An 18,701-nucleotide genomic window follows, 5' to 3' on the forward strand; every position below is an offset into this window, starting at 1 on the left:
TGTAAATGCTGGCAAACAAGTACAACTGGTTAAATACGCCACATACTGTATGTTAAAAATAAACATGTCATCTTTAACTCACGACAGCAGACAGTTGTTACTTTCAGGGTTGAAAATAGTGACAAATAATTTAAAAACACTTAAAATTCACTTTCAGTGTTCTTTATTTTCCATGATGAAATATTTCCATATGTGAGTACCACAGTCTGACTCAATGCATAAATATATCAACAATGCATTATTTAGTCAGACTGTAAATCATTAAAATCATGGTTATACCAACATGACGTCTAGAAAAACATAACAATTCTACAAGTATTTAAATGTTGTGTTATTACTGCATTAATCCTCTGAGGAAGGCAAAGCGTAGAGGCAAAAACAGAGGTAGTTTAAACCATTAATGAGTGGCTGTACTGTGAGTAAAAACTTATTTAAACCCCACAACCAAGAATAAAAAGTGTAGATAATATCTACTGTTTTACAAGCGTTTTACATTGACTGTACTACAGGTAAACAGACAGAGAATCAACATTATTTTGGCTGCAGGGACCTCAAACGACAACCAGGAGCTCATCAGAAGTGAGGTCACAATGAGAAACATAAGTGCTTGTGCAGTAAAAGTAAATGTGTTGGTCTCTCCCTCTCGTCTCGTGAAGTCAACCTACTCACATGGTGTATGGAGAGAGAAAATACTTCATATTTTAAAGCTGCAGTACTGTGTGTGTATTCCTCAAGTCTGACGCTTTTACTATAAAGGGTGAATCGTAATTTATTTTGTCCTGTTCTGACCGCACAATTGAACTTCTAAATGCTTTAAAAGAGCACTTCTGTAAATGACAGATATTGTCTTTCTGAAAACAAATTTAGTGGAGGGAACAGGGAGTTTTTTTGTGCCACAATGACTTTGATGAATAGGGCTTTTTTTTTCTTTCCAAATCACAATACATATAAAATGATGCAAACAAATACGTAAGGAATATGAATGATAAAATCCATTGAATATTAAGAAATACAGTAATAAACAATTCTGAAATAAGTAAATACACAGTTTTCATGGATACACAATCTAATGTAATCCAACTTTGTTGCCTGGCATTGTGAATAAAACATGCAACATGTGATAGCTCAGTTTTTTGGGCACCGTCTTAGCAAGTAAATAATCTCCAGCTGACCGCTGAGATTTGACCAGTTAATATTTACATATGACTACAAATATGAAAACACTACATTAAACCAAACTGTATCTCCTCTAAATAATTATTTGACAAGCATGTGATTGGTCAAAGAAGATCCTTTCCCAATAGGTTTCCTCCTCATCAGTATTATGTTGATGTCAAACGTAAGAGTAAAACATTCCCAGAAATGGACAGAAAAGGAATTTCTATGAACACAATGTGTGTTGATCCTGCTCCTGTAAGGAAAAACAGCTGCATGTACCTGTTTTGTAAAGACATACTAGTTTTTGAATGGTTAAGAGATTTTAGTTCATTTTTAGGTTTAACGAAACACTTCAAATAAATCAAACTCTCAAAACAAAATAACATAATAGATCCAGAATAGTATGTACATGAAAACAATAATAAATATACCATGTATGAAATCAGGTAAATTCAGAAATGGCTCTGCGTTCTGATTTAAAAAAATAAAATAAAATCAGAAAACGGTTGAGTAAAGAACAAGTTGATAAGCGGATTGTGTAAAAGACAACAGAGACCGTGACTACAATCACTGACATGTCACTGAAGATTATTCCTTCTTGATTTTAATAAACAATTCTAATGCAGAAAATAGCAAATAAATGCTCTTTGGACGGTCCATGTTCCTCTAGATTTATACTCTGCAACAAACAGCCAGCGTCAGAGACAATGTAGGTTGTTTCTTCTTCAGCTTATATTTAAATGTAACACCATCAGGTATACCTCCTCGGTCAGCTGTGACTCACAGACTCGTGTCTGTCAATAAGGCGGATGTCTCGACTGTGTCCTCAGAGTGGCGTTATGCGTCGCTCTGGGTTCAGTTCGGCAATCCTCTGCGCAGAGCTGTGAACTATTACTCCTCAAACATCTTCAGCACATCCCGAGGCTGCCTGCTTCCCTCAGATCAGTCAGGAGCCTGCGAGGCTTCACACTGTGTCTGCAAATCCAACGCAACCCAACACAGTCTCACAATCACACAAATCCAGGCTTCATGGAGGACTTGAAACATTTAGGACAACCCTTTGTCCCATTTGTCTGCAGACACCTGAAAGGAGAAAAGAGCCGAGTGTCAACAGCTTCATCTGTCTGCCTTTCAACACGTTAAAATAAATAATACACATATTACAGTATGAAACCAGATTTGAAAAACCTAAACTGTACTGAACGCTGTGAGTTAATTCTATTTCATTTCTTTAAGAGCGAAGGTTATGTATGAAGAACATCAAAATGAAAAAAAAATCACACGCAATAGTTTATCTCTCAAAGTGTCAAAAACAATAAAAGGCCATAACACACTGAAGCAGAACACCCACTTGAGATGGAAAATGTGGGAACAGGGTAAGGCCTGCAGTTTTTGGTCCCTGTCCCCGATGGACTCTCCACACATGCCGCAGTAGAGCTCCAGCTCCTCGACACACTGCAGGAACTTCACCACCTGCTCCCTGAGCTCGTCCTGCTGCCCCCGGCTTCGATAAATCCCTTCACACAGGCAGTGCACCTTCAGGGTACACAGCTGATAGATAAGATAATATGAGGAAGAGACTGTCAGTGTGACACGTAGTGACAGCGACAACAGTTGTGCTTGCACTTCCTTTTTCTCAAGACCACAAGTTAATTGCTTTGTTACAGTATCTCATTATAGGAGGTTAATTTATCAAGATAAATTAAAACAAAGGACTGATTTCTTGAGTTTATTGTGAGAAAGCAACTTTATAAGATTTAGAAGAGTGGACCATGACATAGTGAAAGTGTTTTCCATATGTTGTAAGAATGTTTTCCTGATGATTTAATAAGACGGTATTTACATTGTGGCTAATTATTCGAAGGGGAAGGTGGATTCATTGGGGATGTTTCCACTTTTTACAATGACAAACTTGTGGGGAGCAGCTGGTTTGAGTGTTTGCTGTGTCATGTGTGTAAAGTTTGTAAAGTGATGGATGCACCAACAGTGGTGGATGTTTGAAAGATTTATTAAAGCATAAGACTGAGGATAAGTCTGTGATGTTGATCAATAATGGCTACTCTTTGATCTGATACTTTCTGATACAACTGTTGACTACACATCCAGACGTGGCTCTCCTGATCTCTGATTAGCCTAAAAGTAATAAGATAAAATGACTATCTCACTTTATCGAGATAACAAGATAAACTAGCCTGTTATCACAGAAAACCAAGCTTTGTTATTTCACAGTAATTAACTTGTGATCTTGTCATTAATAAAATAGCTACAAATACAACCATTAGTAGCAAATAATGATTATTTTCATTATTGATTACTGTGACTCATCTCATTTAATTTATAAAATGTGAAAATGCCATTTTAATTTTCCAAATTTGAAAACAGAACAATCAGACACCCAAAGATATTACTGCACTACAACACTTACCTTGTTTCCTACTCCATCTGCCAGTTCCTGCGCTCGCTGCAAAGAGTCAAGAGCCTGGAAAATAAACAGCGAGGCTCATAATTCCTACCTAAAACAATATTAAGTCGGTCATATTTTGCAGGTGAGATTTATATGTGATTATAAGTACCTTGTCAAACTCTTTCTGCACAAGCCAGCACTTTGCGACCCCCAGGTAGACGTGCGTTTGTCCAAGACGATTTCCGATCTCAGTCATGATACCCAGTGCAGACTCGTAGCGAGGGAATGCTTTCTGGAAAGGAAATCCCAAGATGAAGCAGTAAGAAAGCACAAAAATACTTAAAGCAAAGATAAAATCTAAAACCCAACATGTCGGCACAAACGGTGGCAACTTACATCAACGTCACGCCTGCAGCGGTGTATGTCCGCGAAGTTTAGTAAGCACAGAGCCTGCAGGGGACGGTCGCCATGTTGCAGAGCGATCTTCATAGATTCCTGTTGGAGTGCGAGACAGAGTCTTTTAGAGGAGGGAGGAGTGTGTCTGACCTCCTCACCTGTGATACCAAAGCTCTGCTGGGAAAGTATGGAAAATCATTTTGGAGCATTTGGAAATGGGATTTTACAGTTGGTACTAGTTAGTCAGATTTAATATCAGTAAATAAAATCACACTTAATAACAGTATTAAACTACACATTACCACTTGATTTTCTTTATACATTAAGTTTTATTATGGATACAAATATTTTAACGGGTGAAAACAAAAATGGACAAGAATCCTGAAACTGACAGCTGTATTTCATTAAAATATGTTTAGAAATGACATTATTTCATTTTGCAGTTTCAGTATTTTCAGATAAAGCAGACTGAGAGGTGATGCAGAACGTGAGACGTTCACCTTTACGTCCCCTCTTGTACTCTGGTATTCTACGTATGACAAGATGTGTAAATTGTTTATCTAAATGCATTTGGCAAATAAATCTGAAGTGCATCCTGCTGTCTTGTTACTATACTTTTACACTCCAAGGCAACGACATCAAGTTATTTTTCACCCTCGGTACATAATTAGAACACAGTGAAGACTAAAGCCACCCTCTTCATTAACACTTTCAACCAGCGCCTCTGTGAGCATATTTTTGTCGAGGTCTAAGGCCTGGCACTCCAGGACAACTGGTGCTTGCACCTGTCCACAGGACAACATCTACTGTATCTGCAGTTCTGACACCAGAACGGCCAAAGGCATCAGGGGACGAGTATTTTGTGAGGAAACAAAAACTGTGACATTCTCCACAGTGTTGTGTAAGTTTGTCTTTGAGGGATGAATCTCTGAGGACGGGAATCATGTGTTGGTTATAAAACAATACCTCACAGCATTCCATGGCGTCTGGCAGACGCTCCAGTTTCCTGTAGGCGACAGACATGTGGTACTGGCTCATGGCTCGATACTTGAGGCTCCAGCCCTTGCCGTAGTCGTTGACAAGCTCAGCTGCTTTGCAGGGGAAGAACAGGGCCTTCTCGTAGTCCTGTTGTCAGAGGTTATTGAGAAGTTAGACCTCTGATGACCAATTATTGACAACAAATGGCAGCATCTTAATCAAAAATCCTACATTCTCTTTGTAATTCAAACAAAGAATTTATTAGAAAATAACTGCTTTGTGTGCCTCTCCACGTCTTATTAACGGACATGCTGTATGTTTTCTGTCGTAATATATTGTGACATATAAGTGCATTCTTCAAAAGCTATTTCACCGCAATCCCACTGAAACCAATCCTCCCCTGGGAAGCCAAAGGATTACTCTTACAAATCTCTGATGTCAAGGGTACTACAGAACCCCCCCTCCCCTCTCCAGCCAGCCAACTCACTCAGCCCTTGTTTTACAACACCCAGCACCACATGAACTAACCATTGATGATGTATGCTTGGATGCCCTGCACTATTATCATACTCTGCAAATACACTGGCAGCATCAGTATTGTTTGCATGCGCAATCCAATGAACGTTCTGACCAAATTAAACACCTGACAAGTGTGCAATGATCACACTACTCACTACTCAGAAATGTCACACTCCTTTTCTCATGCAAAAAGGTGTGCTGGCACAGACTTGGGTGTAGTATTTGCAGTGCAGCACACGCTAAAATGATAAAAATCAGGTTACATCTTGATAAGAAGTACCTTAAGCTGGACATAGATGTTTCCCAGACTGCAGCAGACTCTGCACTCCAGCATCTTGTCATCGTTGTTGTGTGCGTAGCGCAGGGCCTTCTCGTAGCTCTCCAGAGCTTTCTGGAAGACGCTGAGGCCCAGGAAGGCATTGCCCATGCTAAGACACACCTGGCCGTTGAGCTGCAGGCTGACGGTGGTACCCTGCATGTTTAAGCAGGTCTTACAGTAGGACACCGTTTTGTGGAAGTCGCACAGCTTCTCGTTGCTGCGTGCCAAGTTCAAGTAGCCCTCTGTCAGGTAGTCTGGGTCCTCCATCTCTCTGGCTGTGTCTATTTGATCTAGAGCATACTGCAAAGAGAGTTTAAGGTGATGGAAAACTTGCAGGAAACATTTTAATAACAAGACGGGTGTTATGTCTTAAATTGGAACAGATGCTGGATAACATTGATATGATTCATTTATTGAAAGATATGAGGCCTCTAGTTTTTAAAAGTCCTCATTAAAGCTGTGTAAAACAGAGTAGGTGCTGCTTGAGTAAGGATGATTATGTCAACAAGACACCCCACACCGATACTCAGGTTGCAGGGCACTTATTTACTCTGCATCGTGCGGAAGCCACAAATTAACCCATGCTTCTCAAGATCACTGTAAATGGGAACCGAGGAGATGACCTTTGACCTCTTTCAGTTCAATTATAACTGTGCAAATGTGGAAATACTGTTGCAGCATGAACAGACCTGATGATATATAAAATTGATGCGATATACAGTGACACACACACACACACACACAAAACTGTTGGTTGCATAACACAAAATATGATGGCACAGTATTAAAAACATGGGAAATGTCTTCAATTATCACAACCAAATGACAACACAGCTATTTAAAGTTGGAAAATGAAACACATATTTCTCCCAAATTAGATCTTAACAGAAAGCTTACACTCATCATCATCATCATCCTCATCATGATTATGTTGTTTGTTTAACTCAGTTGTCCTCCAGGAGGCTTACCTTGAGCATATCTTTATATTTTCCCATTTCTGAGTGAGCCGTGATCAGGCAACCCAACACCCGAAACTTTCCTCCAGGATCTGAGGTTTTCTCCAGCACTTTCGTCCAGACATGCAGGGCTTTGTCTGTCTGATTGGACTGATACAACCTCAGGCCCTTCTCTATCTGCTGCTTGGTTTGGTCCTGGCCCATCTCTGGTGCAAGGCGCCTCATAAAAATATTCATTCGTTTAGGCCATGCAATTTCGGTGAGGCAGCAAGAAAGTAGATCCTCGCCATGCACAGTACAACTCCAAAGATGATCCTCTGAGAGTTGGGAGCCAGAAGGCCTACCAGATCCCGCTCTCTCAGCTCTGGCTATGCTGAGATGCAGAGGAAACTGGATCCGCCGAAGTAAAACAGCGACACACCAAGACCATTATCACCAGTCGGGTCGTGGAGGGCCAGAAAAATACCTTCCCCATTTAACCCTGCAATGATCCCCTCTCACCATCAAGCACTCAAAAACCTGTCCCTCGGATTTCCGTTAAAAAAATGCCAAAGAAACACGTTTCCCGGTGGAGCGCTAGCAGTGATATCCCAGAATATCTACTCCCTCCACACCCCGACGAAAGGAATTCTCAGCACCCCCCCATGTCCAACCCCCTCCACCTTCCTTCTACTGCTGGCGCTACAGCAGATGGCCTTGTCACTCTAAACCATGTGTCCCTTCAGGAATTCTGTCCTGCCCTCAGCAAGCAGCCCCAAGGTCACTACAGCTCCTAGCGATCTACCTTCACACTAACCCTCACTCACTGACCAAACACTGGACTTCACGTTTTCACATCTCAAACCTCTGGAGCATTAAAAACACATCCACACATGGATCACACCAAGTGGGACTATGAACTGCAATATGGGAGCTATAAACAGCTTTATTGCCTAACATTAAGGGACTGCATTTCAGATGGTGCTCGTAGTGGCCGTCAGTTCCTATTGGGAGTTCTTATGGAGGAGCATATGTGCCCCCAGAAACCCCCACCCCTCATCTTGGCGTCAGCAACTGATGCTTAGAATAGTTCACAAAGTCTGACATGTTACTGGGTTTGGGTTTCAGCTGCACAGCCTCCTGCAACACATCAATGGGATCAAAGTTTTGGACTCCCTGTAGTAGCTTTCTCTCCTTCAGTTCCCCTTCCCCTCCCCCCAAGGACAAAACAGGCACCTTTACCACCTCGCCATTCACAAGATGCATTACCAAACCAGAGATAAATAGTGTTGGGAGGAATGTCTTTGCAGAGGCAAAGCTTTCAAGAGCACAACTTCCAGATGCATCATTGTATTATTAAAAGAATGAAAGATCCCAAATTCCCAGTTAATAAACACAGTATTAATAGTAGGAGATAGTTAATGCATGAAGGCTGAAAGGCCACAAATATCAAAACAAACTGTGACAGCATGTAGACACAGTGATATATTTACCATTTCTATTAAGTTTACCTTGAACATATTACATCAAAAATACAATCTTAAGACAAGAAACTGTGAAAATTTGAAAAGTTAGAAAACATCAGTTGTTACCATGTTTATGCACATTTCATTTAAAATCTGACATCTGAGGATATTTAACCTACAACATCATGATACACTTATTCACTTATAATATACTGAAGGATGTTTATGTTCAGTAAAGTTTTTACACTGAAGTTGTTCATGCGTGTCAATAAACAAGCAGCGCACAGGAAAACAATGTCGATTAGTGCATCACTGGTTACAGCGTCATCACAAACTGTTTGACTTCTCAGCTAAGGGATCCACAATGAAGCGCACTGAAATACAAGCAAGTGACACACACACACACACACAGACACACAAGGCGCTGAATTGTGTTTACTGGTCTGGTGGTGAAGTCAGAATGGAATGAGTGACACAGAAACCAGCTGAGTAAATACATTGATAGCAGGTCTCCTCACGGGATGTCTGAACAGTGAAGTCATGGTAAGTTATCCAACAGTCTTCCCTGAATCTCTGTGGCGAGTCTGTGGACCACAGTGTGAACATCCAGAGGACGGTTCAGGCCAAAACAAACTGCCAGTTTGTGAGGAGAATTTTTATACCTCTGATAACAGAGACGACAGAAGTGGCCGGGTTGAACTTCAACGTGTTTGCGTCACCTTTTTTACACTTGTCCCTGAAGACATATATGCAGCCATTACAGCTGGCCACCTTCCACAGTGAAGGAACGCAGCTCCACACCTCAGGGAAGCGCAGGCGGGTGAAGCTCTCCAGCAGAGGGTTGTAGCACACCAGAGAATCTCCCTCTGCCACGATGAAGATGACGTCCATGTGGACCGCGGCGTGCATGCAGCCCGCGAATGGCAGCATGTAAGGTTTGATCTGGCACTTCTGGGAGCCGGTGTCAAAACACTGAATCAGTCGAGACGGCTTGGTAAAAAAGTCCATGTCGTTCTCCTCCCCTCCAAGTAGGTAGATGGTGCCTCCCAGGTTAACGCCAGCAGCACCGGACACTGCTGTGTCCAACTGGCTGGTCTCTGTCCACATGTTATCCTTGACTGTGTAGTAGATGACAGCATTAGAGAGCGTGTCCTGCAACGTTTTACCTCCTAGTGAGTAGATAGTGTCCTCAGTAGAGACAGAGACCATGGTATGGTGGAGACGGTCTCTGGGCAGTGGGGCACAGCGCTCCCAGTCCATGGTGTGCATGTTGCATTTCCACATGCGCCGTGGGATCGACCCCCCCACGACATACAGGTCACCCCCGTGTTTACAGGCTGCGGTGATCTGATGGCATAAACTGTTCTGGCCACTAACACTGATCGCATCGTCTTCGTCACAGTGAAGGGACACCGCCAGGGAGTGAGTCCGCGTCTCCTCTTTACCAATCAGGTAAATGTGAACGTTCTCACCAATTTCCTAAAGAAGACACAGCCGACATCAGTAATACAGATAATCACAAAAGAAATGAAATAATATAACAATATTTTTCAGCTCCAGACAACAGAATTTCACCTTGAGATTTTCTTGAAGGATACAAGAAAACTCCTCTCTTTCCACTTTGTTGTGGTTTATCCATGACTCGATGGCCACTGTTGGGTTTTGGGAGCTTGGAACTCCATCTGAACACAAAAAAACAAACAAAGAACCTAATAAGTCACATTAATAATATGTGTTTTTTAAACATTATTCGTAAGGCATTATTATCTTTAATGGAATTTTATTATTAGTTAAGAGAGATAAGTTAGAGGAAGTCAGAAAATGATGGAGTAAACCAGGGACATTGTTGTCATATGATAATTGTTTTGACCAGTCTGCACATTTTGTTAATTACAAATGATTTTCACAAACATACTATTGCTTTTTCGAGATATTCCACATTTTTCAGTAATGACTGAAAATCAAGGCTGTAGAAACTGTAAACTCAGTTGGAAATATGCAACACTGTCAAAGTGAACATAACTGGTGTAATCTACTGCGCAATGATAACGTAAGCCTGAGAAAGCTAAATTAAACACAATGTTCACCAGGGCAAAGAGAGCCACAGCACATGCTTTTCACTGCACGTTGATGGTACTTTTAAATGGCATATAACAATAAACTTGAACTTTGATCCATCTGAAGCAAGTTTTAGATAGACATCATAACAGTGATAGGATACCTTTGATGATGTCCAAGAGCAGACAGAGAGGCAGATTAAGAAACTCCTCAGTCTGATGCAGCTGGGCCAGGTGGATTTTGGCACAATGCTTGGCTGCAGTATACAGCTCCTGGTCACTGTGTCTGTCTGCAAGCCACATTACCTGGAAAAAACAGGTAATCATAAAACTGATACTAAACAATTATGACTAAGTTTCACAGAAAACCAGGCTTATGGGAGACAGTGAATTACCTGCAGGCAGTTCTTGACTTCTACTGTCCGTGACAGGAAGCGTGAGCATTCCTCAAACAGCGCAGTAAGCTGGTACATATCTGCCATCTCATAGGTGTCCTGCAGCTCCTCTACCCTTAGTTTAATCGTGCCATGATATATGTAGTCAATCAGCAGCTGAAAGACAGTGGCGCTGACATCTTTCAGCTCAATAGAGCGGTTGTGGGACTCTTTGAGGTTGGAGGTGAACATGGAGCGGAAGAAACTGCTCTGTGCCGAGAGCACCAGCCGATGCAGGTGAAACTCTTTGCTGTCCACAGTGACGGTGACGTCAGCAAACAGGCCATCCTCCAGACACAAGTCCATGATGCTCTTCACCACCCGGCTGGAGTGGGAGCGGTCAGTGAAGGTGTATCCCAGGAAGTAGTTCTCCTCTCCCACAGAGCCCCCAACGCTGAGGCCTCCGTCCTCGTTCGACTCCATCTTTGCTGCTCACCTGACAGCAAAGTCACCACCACCATTACAGCATCAGTTTACACTCAACTGCCACTTTGTAAGACACATTTAGGGAAAACAAATGCAGCATACAAACAGTTCTGCAATAAATGTTGCCTTCATTAAGGTTATGAATGTGCAGATGTTGCTGTTGAAGCTTTTCTAGAGAGGTTTCTGATAAAAATATATAGACCAATAATACTTTTTAACACAGATAAGAAACGGTGATGTTAAGGAGTCTTTTCTTTTTCCTTACTTGTGACCATGATATGCACTTAACAGGACATTTTACAGTTGAAAATAAACTTGACAGTGTTTTTCTTTAATAGTCAATCGATGCTTTATGTATCTGTACTGTAATTTTTTGCTAATAATCAGCCAATAAACAATAGCAAAATATGCTAACATCGGCTGATAAATCAGCGTGGCTGATTTATCCCTTTAGCTTTGGTGTTGTCGATTCAGTGTTATAAGACTTATAAGAAACTGTAGTATGTGGTGCTATTAAATTGCACTGTGTTTTATTGTAAAGTGCATCACCACCTCATTTATTTCAGCTAACGTAAGGAGGGACTATATATTCGACAGTTATCAGTTAAACTCATATAATTCAACATTTGAGATGGTTTTAGAGACAGAGTAAAGATCTTTGCACGTTAAGTCCATTTTAGCTTTAACTGAACTCCCATAAGCATGACAACAGCTAAAGTACAATCGCAAATTCAGAGTAAGCTACATAAAAATGTTCAAAATTACTGCCTGGCTATGCTGTGTTACGCTAGCTATGTTGTGTTTACGGTCATCATCAGATAGCGTTAGCACCCACAGCAGCTAGCTGGCTAATTTTCTCCTAGAGTGAAAATTCAACCGTGGTACCGTGGAAGTAGTGTTGTAAGTGGGACAGCAAATGAGTCACAACAGTCGTAACATTTTAAAAAATGTGCAACAAACAAGAGCGGTTACCTTTATTTCCACTACTTTATCATTCAGAAGCAGATGAACTCTTCACCGGAAGTATATAAACTTTTTCAGCGGTCAGCCCTGAAAAGACTCGCTGGCATCAACTGTTGCTACTGCCCCCGTGTGGTCTAGCGGTGTTATTACATTTGCTATTTTGAAAAGACGCCCTCTGAACAACGCCTTATGACACTAATAATACATGTTAATTATACAAATTTCTGTTGAGGGGAGCGATTTAATTAATTCTTTAGTCATGTTGGGATAAAACAAAGCATCCATACGTGTTCTCTGGACATTTTGAAGCATTAGGACACTCCTGAACAATACTGGTTTTAACTCTACCTCCACAATATTTATAGTTATATTATAACCTATAGTTCTCTTATTGTTGTCTCAAAGAAGCCAGCCTAAATAACTTGGATGACATTTACTGACCCGATGAATACTTGTATTAAATGTTTAATCATATTTAATCTCTAATTATATTTTATTTGGTGAACATGCATTTTTACATCTATTTGCAACATCTTCTCCTTTTATGAACTGCAAAAATGCTCTAAAGCTTCTTTCTTTATTGGACTTATCTATATTGACTGAGAACAATACTCATAAGTAGTTTCATATTTCAACTACATAACTCATGTTAATGCTATGGATGTTTGTTTATTTTTTGTTGTTGATTCTGTGAGCTTCAAATCCTGCCTGCTGTGGATAAAAGGATCCAGGAATAAAATAAAAAACTATTGCTGTCTGCTCTGCATTACAGCCAACTGGCTTTTGGTCCTTTTTTCCAAGGTGGAAAAATGCATGGTATTCAGGCTGCGTTGCTTCTTCCTGAAGAAGGCAAGGGAGTACAGAGGTGAGAAGGATGCAGCGTTTCATCTGTGTGCAAAAAAGTCAAGAGAAAAATGAAGATACAGCTTGAAATCTGCCTTCGGGTCATTTTATGGCTTTGGTTTGAGCAAATGCTGCAAAGTGAGTAGAAACAGAAGATCTTTTAACAGTGATGTGGACACATTTTTAGGTTGTTATATAATGGTACTGCATGCACTGTTCGAATACAGTACAACATCAGTTTATCTACAGCGATTATTTCAATTATATCACCGTTAAACTTGACCTTTTTCTACTTTAGATGTGACTGCAGACAAAAAACCGACTTCTCAAAAAACTGGCTCATTGGTTTCTGATGCAAACCTGATGTTTGAGGTATTTTTTCACTTTAGAGTTAACACAAGCCTGCATGCAGATAAATTAAATATCTTGCTATGTTTTAATAACAGCGTAAGCGGTGGATATTTCTTTTTTCTGTCCTGTGTGCAGATCTTACTGGGCGGGGTGGAGATGGACCAGGACAACAACATTGTTCTGCTCGACAAGGAGCTGGCATCAATGAGGTCCGGGCGGGCTTTCCTGTCTCAGATTAACGACAACATCCCCAGAAGTCGGAGCTCCATGTTGCAGATGGTGACCACGCTGGAGGTTCAGAGGAGGCCGCTGACTGAGGCTCAGTTTGAGAGTCTTGTCCTGAGCATCGTGTACTCTGCCTACCAGGCCCAGCACCAGGACCGAGATGAGGAACGGGAGGCATGGGGTGGAGTGCTCCTCCAGCTGGCAAATGTCACAGTCCATGAACTCCGTGGAAGTTATCTCTTTAATTATGCATGATGCACATACTGCCATTCTGTGTGAGATACAGCTGTATGCAATAAATCACCTAACTGAAACCTCCCTGTAGGGTTGATTCATAATAATGCATGGGATCTAAGATTTGTAAAATAAAGACTCAATCATGATGAAACATGATTATGTTTTAATATAGTACAGTAGAAAAACATCTGTAAGAACATACAAAAGTTTCAGTTTTAAACTGGTTTATAAAGGCAAAATTGAAACATTTTTTTAATGTTCAAACAATCCCTGAAGTTACAGACACAACAAAAGGTTAAAAAAGGGACTATACATACAGATAGATATATAGATAGATATATATACAGAGATTTTCCAGATCCTCACTGTCATAAAGTTTACTTCTTCCTCATCTGTGCTTGTTTTAGTTTAGTACACCCTGTCTTGGTTTTGGTCCCTGATTCTTCCAGAGAAGCCAGCTTCTTCTTGAGTTTTGCATCCACAGCAGGACCTCTCCTGTCGCTGCCGGAGCGCTGCTGACTCCTCCGCTGGCCTCTTAAACCGCCCACTGAGGTGGAGGTTTCCTGTTTGTGGCGACTGCTGATCAGTGACTCGTTTCTATCCCAGACGAGCACCGTCACACCTGTGAGTGAGCATGAAGCAACTTCATTGACCTGCGACAGCCATCTGACCTCATCATCATCACAGCCATCAGACAACAACATGTCGGTGATTAATGTGCTTCTGGGGAACTCACCCATTCCAGATCCAATCACATCACCCATTGGATTGAATTTGTTGATCTGTAAATAAATGTTTTTAAGTGTTAATAACTACAGTTTTTGTGCCTTAGTGGTTTTTAAAAAACATACTCACAGATTTGATCCCTGAAGCAGTGGAGTCCTGCAGCTCACAAACGAGCTCTGCTGTGTTGGAATCAAAGACGTCGATGGTTCTCTGGTCTCCGGGGCAAACCCGGTCGTCAGGGTAGCGGCCCACCACAATAAGGTCATAGACAGGGTGCCATGTGGCCTGTAGAGAAATAGTAACGGTGTTCGGTTGTCACAGACTGAACCAGCATTAATGACGAGTTCCTTCCTCCGCAGTACATCTCTTCAAATGCAAAAATGATGATTTTAATGTTGATCATGTGTAACAATTTGCTCCCCAGGCTGCTTGATGCTGCCCACTGCTCCTGTGTGTGTTTCACTGCATGTAATTTGCCGGGTGTTGCATGTGTTTTCAACTAAGGATGGGATAAATGCAGAAGACAAATTCGGTGTGTGTATGTAAAAATATATATACTGTCAATAAAGATTCTTCTTCTTCTTCTTCAATGTCTGTGATTTGATCATATGTGCAGTTCAACTATGTTAATTTGTTAATTTGTTAATTTCTAAACAAGTTACAGAAGAATAAAATAAAATAAAATAGGATAAAAAAAGGATAAAAATAAACAGAAACAAACCTTGATGGGTGTGAGATGCTGAAACTGCCTGTGCGGATGTTGGATGATGTGTTGAGGCTTCGACCAATCGGAGGACGAGTAGACTCGGATCTGATCGTACTGATCTGTGGTGAGCAACTTGGAGCAGTCCAGTGGGTTGAAATACGCTGTGACAATGAGGAACAAATTAAGAAAACTGAACACACTTGGACTAAATGGACAAAGGAATCACTTCCATCTTATACCAGCAATGACGCATTTAACGATGTTGAGGTGCCTTCAAAATCAGCACAAGTCGCACTTAATGAATCTTTTACTGTTACATCACTTATATCGCACGAATGTCACAATGTTTGCAAACTGCAGAATTTTCTACATTAAAAAAAAAAACACAGCAGCATAGCAGCAACAGAAAATTAATTTTAAGTAAGAAAGTGTTATGTGAGAGTGTTACCCGAGTTGACAGCTCTCTCGTGAGGCAGCTCATGGAGGAAGCTCTTCTTGTCTTTGATGCTTCTCAGGTCCCAAAGTTTCACCGTGTGGTCAACTGAGGCCGTGGCCAACAGCCAATCACAACGGGAGTTGAATTCAGCATGGGTCACTTTGGCTTTGTGCAACTTGTCACTGAAAATCTATGACATTAAAAACAAATCCATTCACAATCAAAATTCACACCTTTTAAATTCACCTCACTGTTTGCTTGTTTGAGAAATGCTCATTCTTTTTAATCGTGAAAACCATTACAGAATCAGAATAACTCAGCTCTCCGTGCTAGCTTGCATCCTTAGGGGACGTACACACACACACACACACACACACACACACACCTTTTGTCCATCCAAACCGAGGAGCAGGACCTGTCCCACATTGTCTCCTGTCACAAGCATCTGTCGGCTTACAGACACGTCTACACAGCAGTACCAGTAACTGTAAGACAACACAGAAATTTACTGGATAAAACACATGAAATATTGAAAGAGTTTAATTCCAATGTAACAATAAATAAGTGATTGAATAGAGAAAATCTATCATAAATTATCATTTTTTTCTACCCAAATTTTTCTGATGATTTTAAAATTTTCACGTGAACTGAATATTGTTATGTTTATGGCCTTTAAAAACACATTGAATCATCTAGGAAGGTTTTTTTTCCCTTAATTCGTATATGTAACTCCAGAGTTAAACTTTAGCTTTTAACATCAACCAGATCGCAGCATCTTTTTGCTGAGCATCAGTCTTCTTTGCAGTTTTCTCACCAAACGTTGTGGTTCTCGTGGCCACAGTCTTGAGTTCGGGACAGAACAGTGGGTGTTCGACCCTCAAAGCTCTGCAGGGTCAGTGTGCCCTCACCAGAAGCCACATAGACTTGGGAAAAGTCCATTGGGCAAAACTTCATCCCTCCAATAAAGTCTCCTGCTCCGTTCTGTGCACAGAAACACAAACGCAGGCCTATCAGCCTATCGCAGCGCTCGTATCAGCAACACGCTGCCACACAAATGTGGAGCATTAAAGCACTGAGGGCCACCTGGTAAGAAGACTGATGCCAGACTGATCAGGCCTGAAGTCTACAACCCTTTTCGACTTTAGCTTACAGAAAACAGGGGAACTTAGCCTTACTTCAGTGTGTCTGTGCTGGCAAACACTGTTAGTGTTGTCCCACTGAAATCTCGAAGTGCTGTTGTGCCCCCAATAGATGAGGTGAACAGCTGAGTGGGATTTAACTGGTTAAACTTCATGTCTGTAACTGAGTCTCCAGCTCCCATCTAAGCAGAAAACCAACAACAGTGTCAACAAATGAAATCAAGGAAACTTAGTCTGCAACATTTTGAAATTAATTACAGCCCCTAAATGTAAAGTGTTGCCTAATTTCAAAATGAAAATAAAAACAAAACAAAAAACAGACAGACTGCTGGTAAACACCTCATACTTTTGATCATCCAAACATCTGGCGAAACAAACCAGACCACCATGCAGGAACTCACCCCTTGAATAAAATTCTTCTTTGCTGGCACCTCAAAGTCCCACAGGTATAAGTCGCCACCCTTGGACCCCACAGCCAGAGTGGTGGGATGAGTGGGATGCCACTCCAGACTGGTGATCCTGCGGTCGAAGGGGCTGGTGGCACCGTGGAAATGATAGGAGGACAGAGAGCGAACAAAAGGCTCCTGAAGACACTGGAGGAGACAACAGAACTAACTGCTCACTGACTTCAGGTGGAATCAACATGTACGACATGCAGAGGCGCAGTATACACTCAATGCATCGCCTGACGGACAACAAATGGCAACCTGATCTGATCTGTGGGAGCCTTTTGACTCCGATCCAACGACAACAGATTGCATATTTCAGCTGCACAAAGATAAACTTGAGTTTTCATGAGAGCTTAAGTGTTAATGTTGCGAGTGGGGCGGCAACAGAAACAAATATACATGGTGATATTTCTTACTCATTAGTCTGCAAATTACATTTAAGACAAACTTAAGTTTGACCTGGGCGGCATGGTGGTGCAGTGGTTAGCACTGTTGCCTTAAAGCAAGAGGGTCCCAGGTTCTAATCCCGGTCTGGGTCCCTGTGCCTGTGTGGGTTTTCTCCGGATACTCCGGCTTCCTCCTGGTCTCTCTGTGCAGCCTATGAGTGAAGGCCAGCGGTCTCACCTGTCTCATCTGTGTGTGAAGACTTTGGCCCAGAGTGCTCTTGTAAATGTAGTGCAGGATGCTGCCGTACCCACTTTTCTTCTGGACTCCTCCAGACTGGAGTGGAGGCCCTGCAACACCCAAATCAAATCAACTGTCATGACAAGTACGTTTCATGTACTGAAGCTGTTCGGTCGGGGCTGCGCACCTTGTTGGGATGTTTCTGCATCTTTTTTGGCTCGTAGTTTCTTGGAGAGAGTTGGAGCTGAGCCTTTCCTCGCTTTACCATTTGGTTCAGATGCGTCTGAATTCGTCGGTTTCCTTTTCATGTCTCTCCCCCGCTCTACCTAAAAGAGACGAGGCTTGTGCATTACAACACGGGTGATTTGACTCCACAGACAGTCAGGCTGCATCAATAAAGTTAATACAAACTGCTTACCTGTGGTTTTCAGTGTGCAGCGCTGCAGTTTCAGAGCAGGAACTCCAGTGTTTGCATAACGCAGCAGTACAACGTGAGTGGGTATGTTAATGGCTGCAAATGTGCTTGTTTTATAACGTGTGCGTTACAGGTGGCGGACGGTAGGTGTCAGTGTTCTGCCAACGACTCTCACTGGACGCCATATTTGGCGTTTAGGCAGGACTACAAACTGATGTCCGATCAGCTTTCAACAGATGAGCTTTATTTTGGAAAACACCCTTAGTTTATAGAGGTCAGATTGATGCTTTAACACATAATAATGTGGTTAATTAAATAATTAAAATGGAGTGTAAACAAAAAAAAGCTTTATAATTGTCTTTTAACTGGTATGACTACTAATTACTTACTACTACTAATATATAAATATATATATATATATATTGGATATATTTAAAGCGATACGATCCTCGTTTTTTGTTCTTTCTCCCCATCTATTTTAATGAGCACGCGTGC

General features: G+C 41.5%; 4 protein-coding genes across 5 annotated transcripts; 1 reads left to right on the forward strand and 3 right to left on the reverse strand.

Moving 5' to 3' along the window:
* Positions 1-153: 153 nt before the first annotated feature.
* rapsn (receptor-associated protein of the synapse, 43kD) lies at positions 154-8,044 on the reverse strand. The gene is made up of 8 exons (XM_046394796.1): positions 6,743-8,044; positions 5,736-6,074; positions 4,925-5,083; positions 3,959-4,057; positions 3,732-3,854; positions 3,584-3,637; positions 2,510-2,709; positions 154-2,241 (listed from the first exon to the last, which is right to left on the reverse strand). Exons 1-8 carry the CDS (start codon positions 6,965-6,967, stop codon positions 2,169-2,171), a joined length of 1,272 nt encoding a protein of 423 aa, XP_046250752.1. The 5' UTR covers positions 6,968-8,044; the 3' UTR covers positions 154-2,168.
* A 139-nt stretch (positions 8,045-8,183) lies between these two features.
* On the reverse strand, positions 8,184-12,171 carry kbtbd4 (kelch repeat and BTB (POZ) domain containing 4). Its single transcript, XM_046394795.1, has 5 exons — positions 12,065-12,171; positions 10,628-11,102; positions 10,397-10,538; positions 9,751-9,857; positions 8,184-9,654 (listed from the first exon to the last, which is right to left on the reverse strand). Exons 2-5 carry the CDS (start codon positions 11,087-11,089, stop codon positions 8,794-8,796), a joined length of 1,572 nt encoding a protein of 523 aa, XP_046250751.1. The 5' UTR covers positions 11,090-11,102; positions 12,065-12,171; the 3' UTR covers positions 8,184-8,793.
* A 722-nt stretch (positions 12,172-12,893) lies between these two features.
* Positions 12,894-13,788, forward strand: LOC124061864 (protein FAM180B). The gene is made up of 3 exons (XM_046394158.1): positions 12,894-13,036; positions 13,197-13,270; positions 13,385-13,788. The coding sequence occupies exons 1-3, from the start codon at positions 12,970-12,972 to the stop codon at positions 13,727-13,729; spliced, it is 486 nt and encodes a 161-aa protein (XP_046250114.1). The 5' UTR covers positions 12,894-12,969; the 3' UTR covers positions 13,730-13,788.
* Positions 13,789-13,856: 68 nt separating this feature from the next.
* ddb2 (damage-specific DNA binding protein 2) lies at positions 13,857-18,462 on the reverse strand. Of its 2 annotated transcripts, none has more exons than XM_046394157.1 (11): positions 18,210-18,462; positions 17,979-18,117; positions 17,792-17,901; positions 17,120-17,311; positions 16,755-16,900; positions 15,965-16,064; positions 15,592-15,769; positions 15,159-15,304; positions 14,567-14,722; positions 14,448-14,493; positions 13,857-14,333 (listed from the first exon to the last, which is right to left on the reverse strand). In XM_046394157.1, exons 2-11 carry the CDS (start codon positions 18,097-18,099, stop codon positions 14,089-14,091), a joined length of 1,440 nt encoding a protein of 479 aa, XP_046250113.1. In that variant the 5' UTR covers positions 18,100-18,117; positions 18,210-18,462; the 3' UTR covers positions 13,857-14,088. The 2 variants fall into 2 exon arrangements, with proteins under 2 accessions (XP_046250113.1, XP_046250112.1); XM_046394156.1 differs by lacking the exon at positions 16,755-16,900 and adding an exon at positions 16,394-16,560 and having other exon boundaries at positions 18,210-18,459.
* Positions 18,463-18,701: the final 239 nt, after the last annotated feature.

Source organism: Scatophagus argus, chromosome 7, assembly GCF_020382885.2.
Source record: "Scatophagus argus isolate fScaArg1 chromosome 7, fScaArg1.pri, whole genome shotgun sequence".
Lineage (NCBI taxonomy): Eukaryota > Metazoa > Chordata > Actinopteri > Scatophagidae > Scatophagus > Scatophagus argus.

Coding starts and splice junctions, on each gene's coding strand:
- rapsn (XM_046394796.1), bottom strand. CDS start 6,967: ATGAATATTTTTATGAGGCGCCTTGCACCAGAGATGGGCCAGGACCAA. Junction 4,058..4,924: donor ACGCCATGGAATGCTGTGAG/GTATTGTTTTAT, acceptor GCACTCCAACAG/GAATCTATGAAGATCGCTCT. Junction 2,710..3,583: donor CAGATGGAGTAGGAAACAAG/GTAAGTGTTGTA, acceptor CTTATCTATCAG/CTGTGTACCCTGAAGGTGCA.
- kbtbd4 (XM_046394795.1), bottom strand. CDS start 11,089: ATGGAGTCGAACGAGGACGGAGGCCTCAGCGTTGGGGGCTCTGTGGGA. Junction 10,539..10,627: donor AAGTCAAGAACTGCCTGCAG/GTAATTCACTGT, acceptor TGTTTTTTCCAG/GTAATGTGGCTTGCAGACAG. Junction 9,655..9,750: donor TCCTTCAAGAAAATCTCAAG/GTGAAATTCTGT, acceptor TGTCTTCTTTAG/GAAATTGGTGAGAACGTTCA.
- LOC124061864 (XM_046394158.1), top strand. CDS start 12,970: ATGAAGATACAGCTTGAAATCTGCCTTCGGGTCATTTTATGGCTTTGG. Junction 13,037..13,196: donor GTTTGAGCAAATGCTGCAAA/GTGAGTAGAAAC, acceptor TTTCTACTTTAG/ATGTGACTGCAGACAAAAAA. Junction 13,271..13,384: donor ATGCAAACCTGATGTTTGAG/GTATTTTTTCAC, acceptor TCCTGTGTGCAG/ATCTTACTGGGCGGGGTGGA.
- ddb2 (XM_046394156.1), bottom strand. CDS start 18,099: ATGAAAAGGAAACCGACGAATTCAGACGCATCTGAACCAAATGGTAAA. Junction 14,723..15,158: donor AGCATCTCACACCCATCAAG/GTTTGTTTCTGT, acceptor ATTTCTCTACAG/GCCACATGGCACCCTGTCTA. Junction 14,334..14,447: donor TGTGATTGGATCTGGAATGG/GTGAGTTCCCCA, acceptor GCTCACTCACAG/GTGTGACGGTGCTCGTCTGG.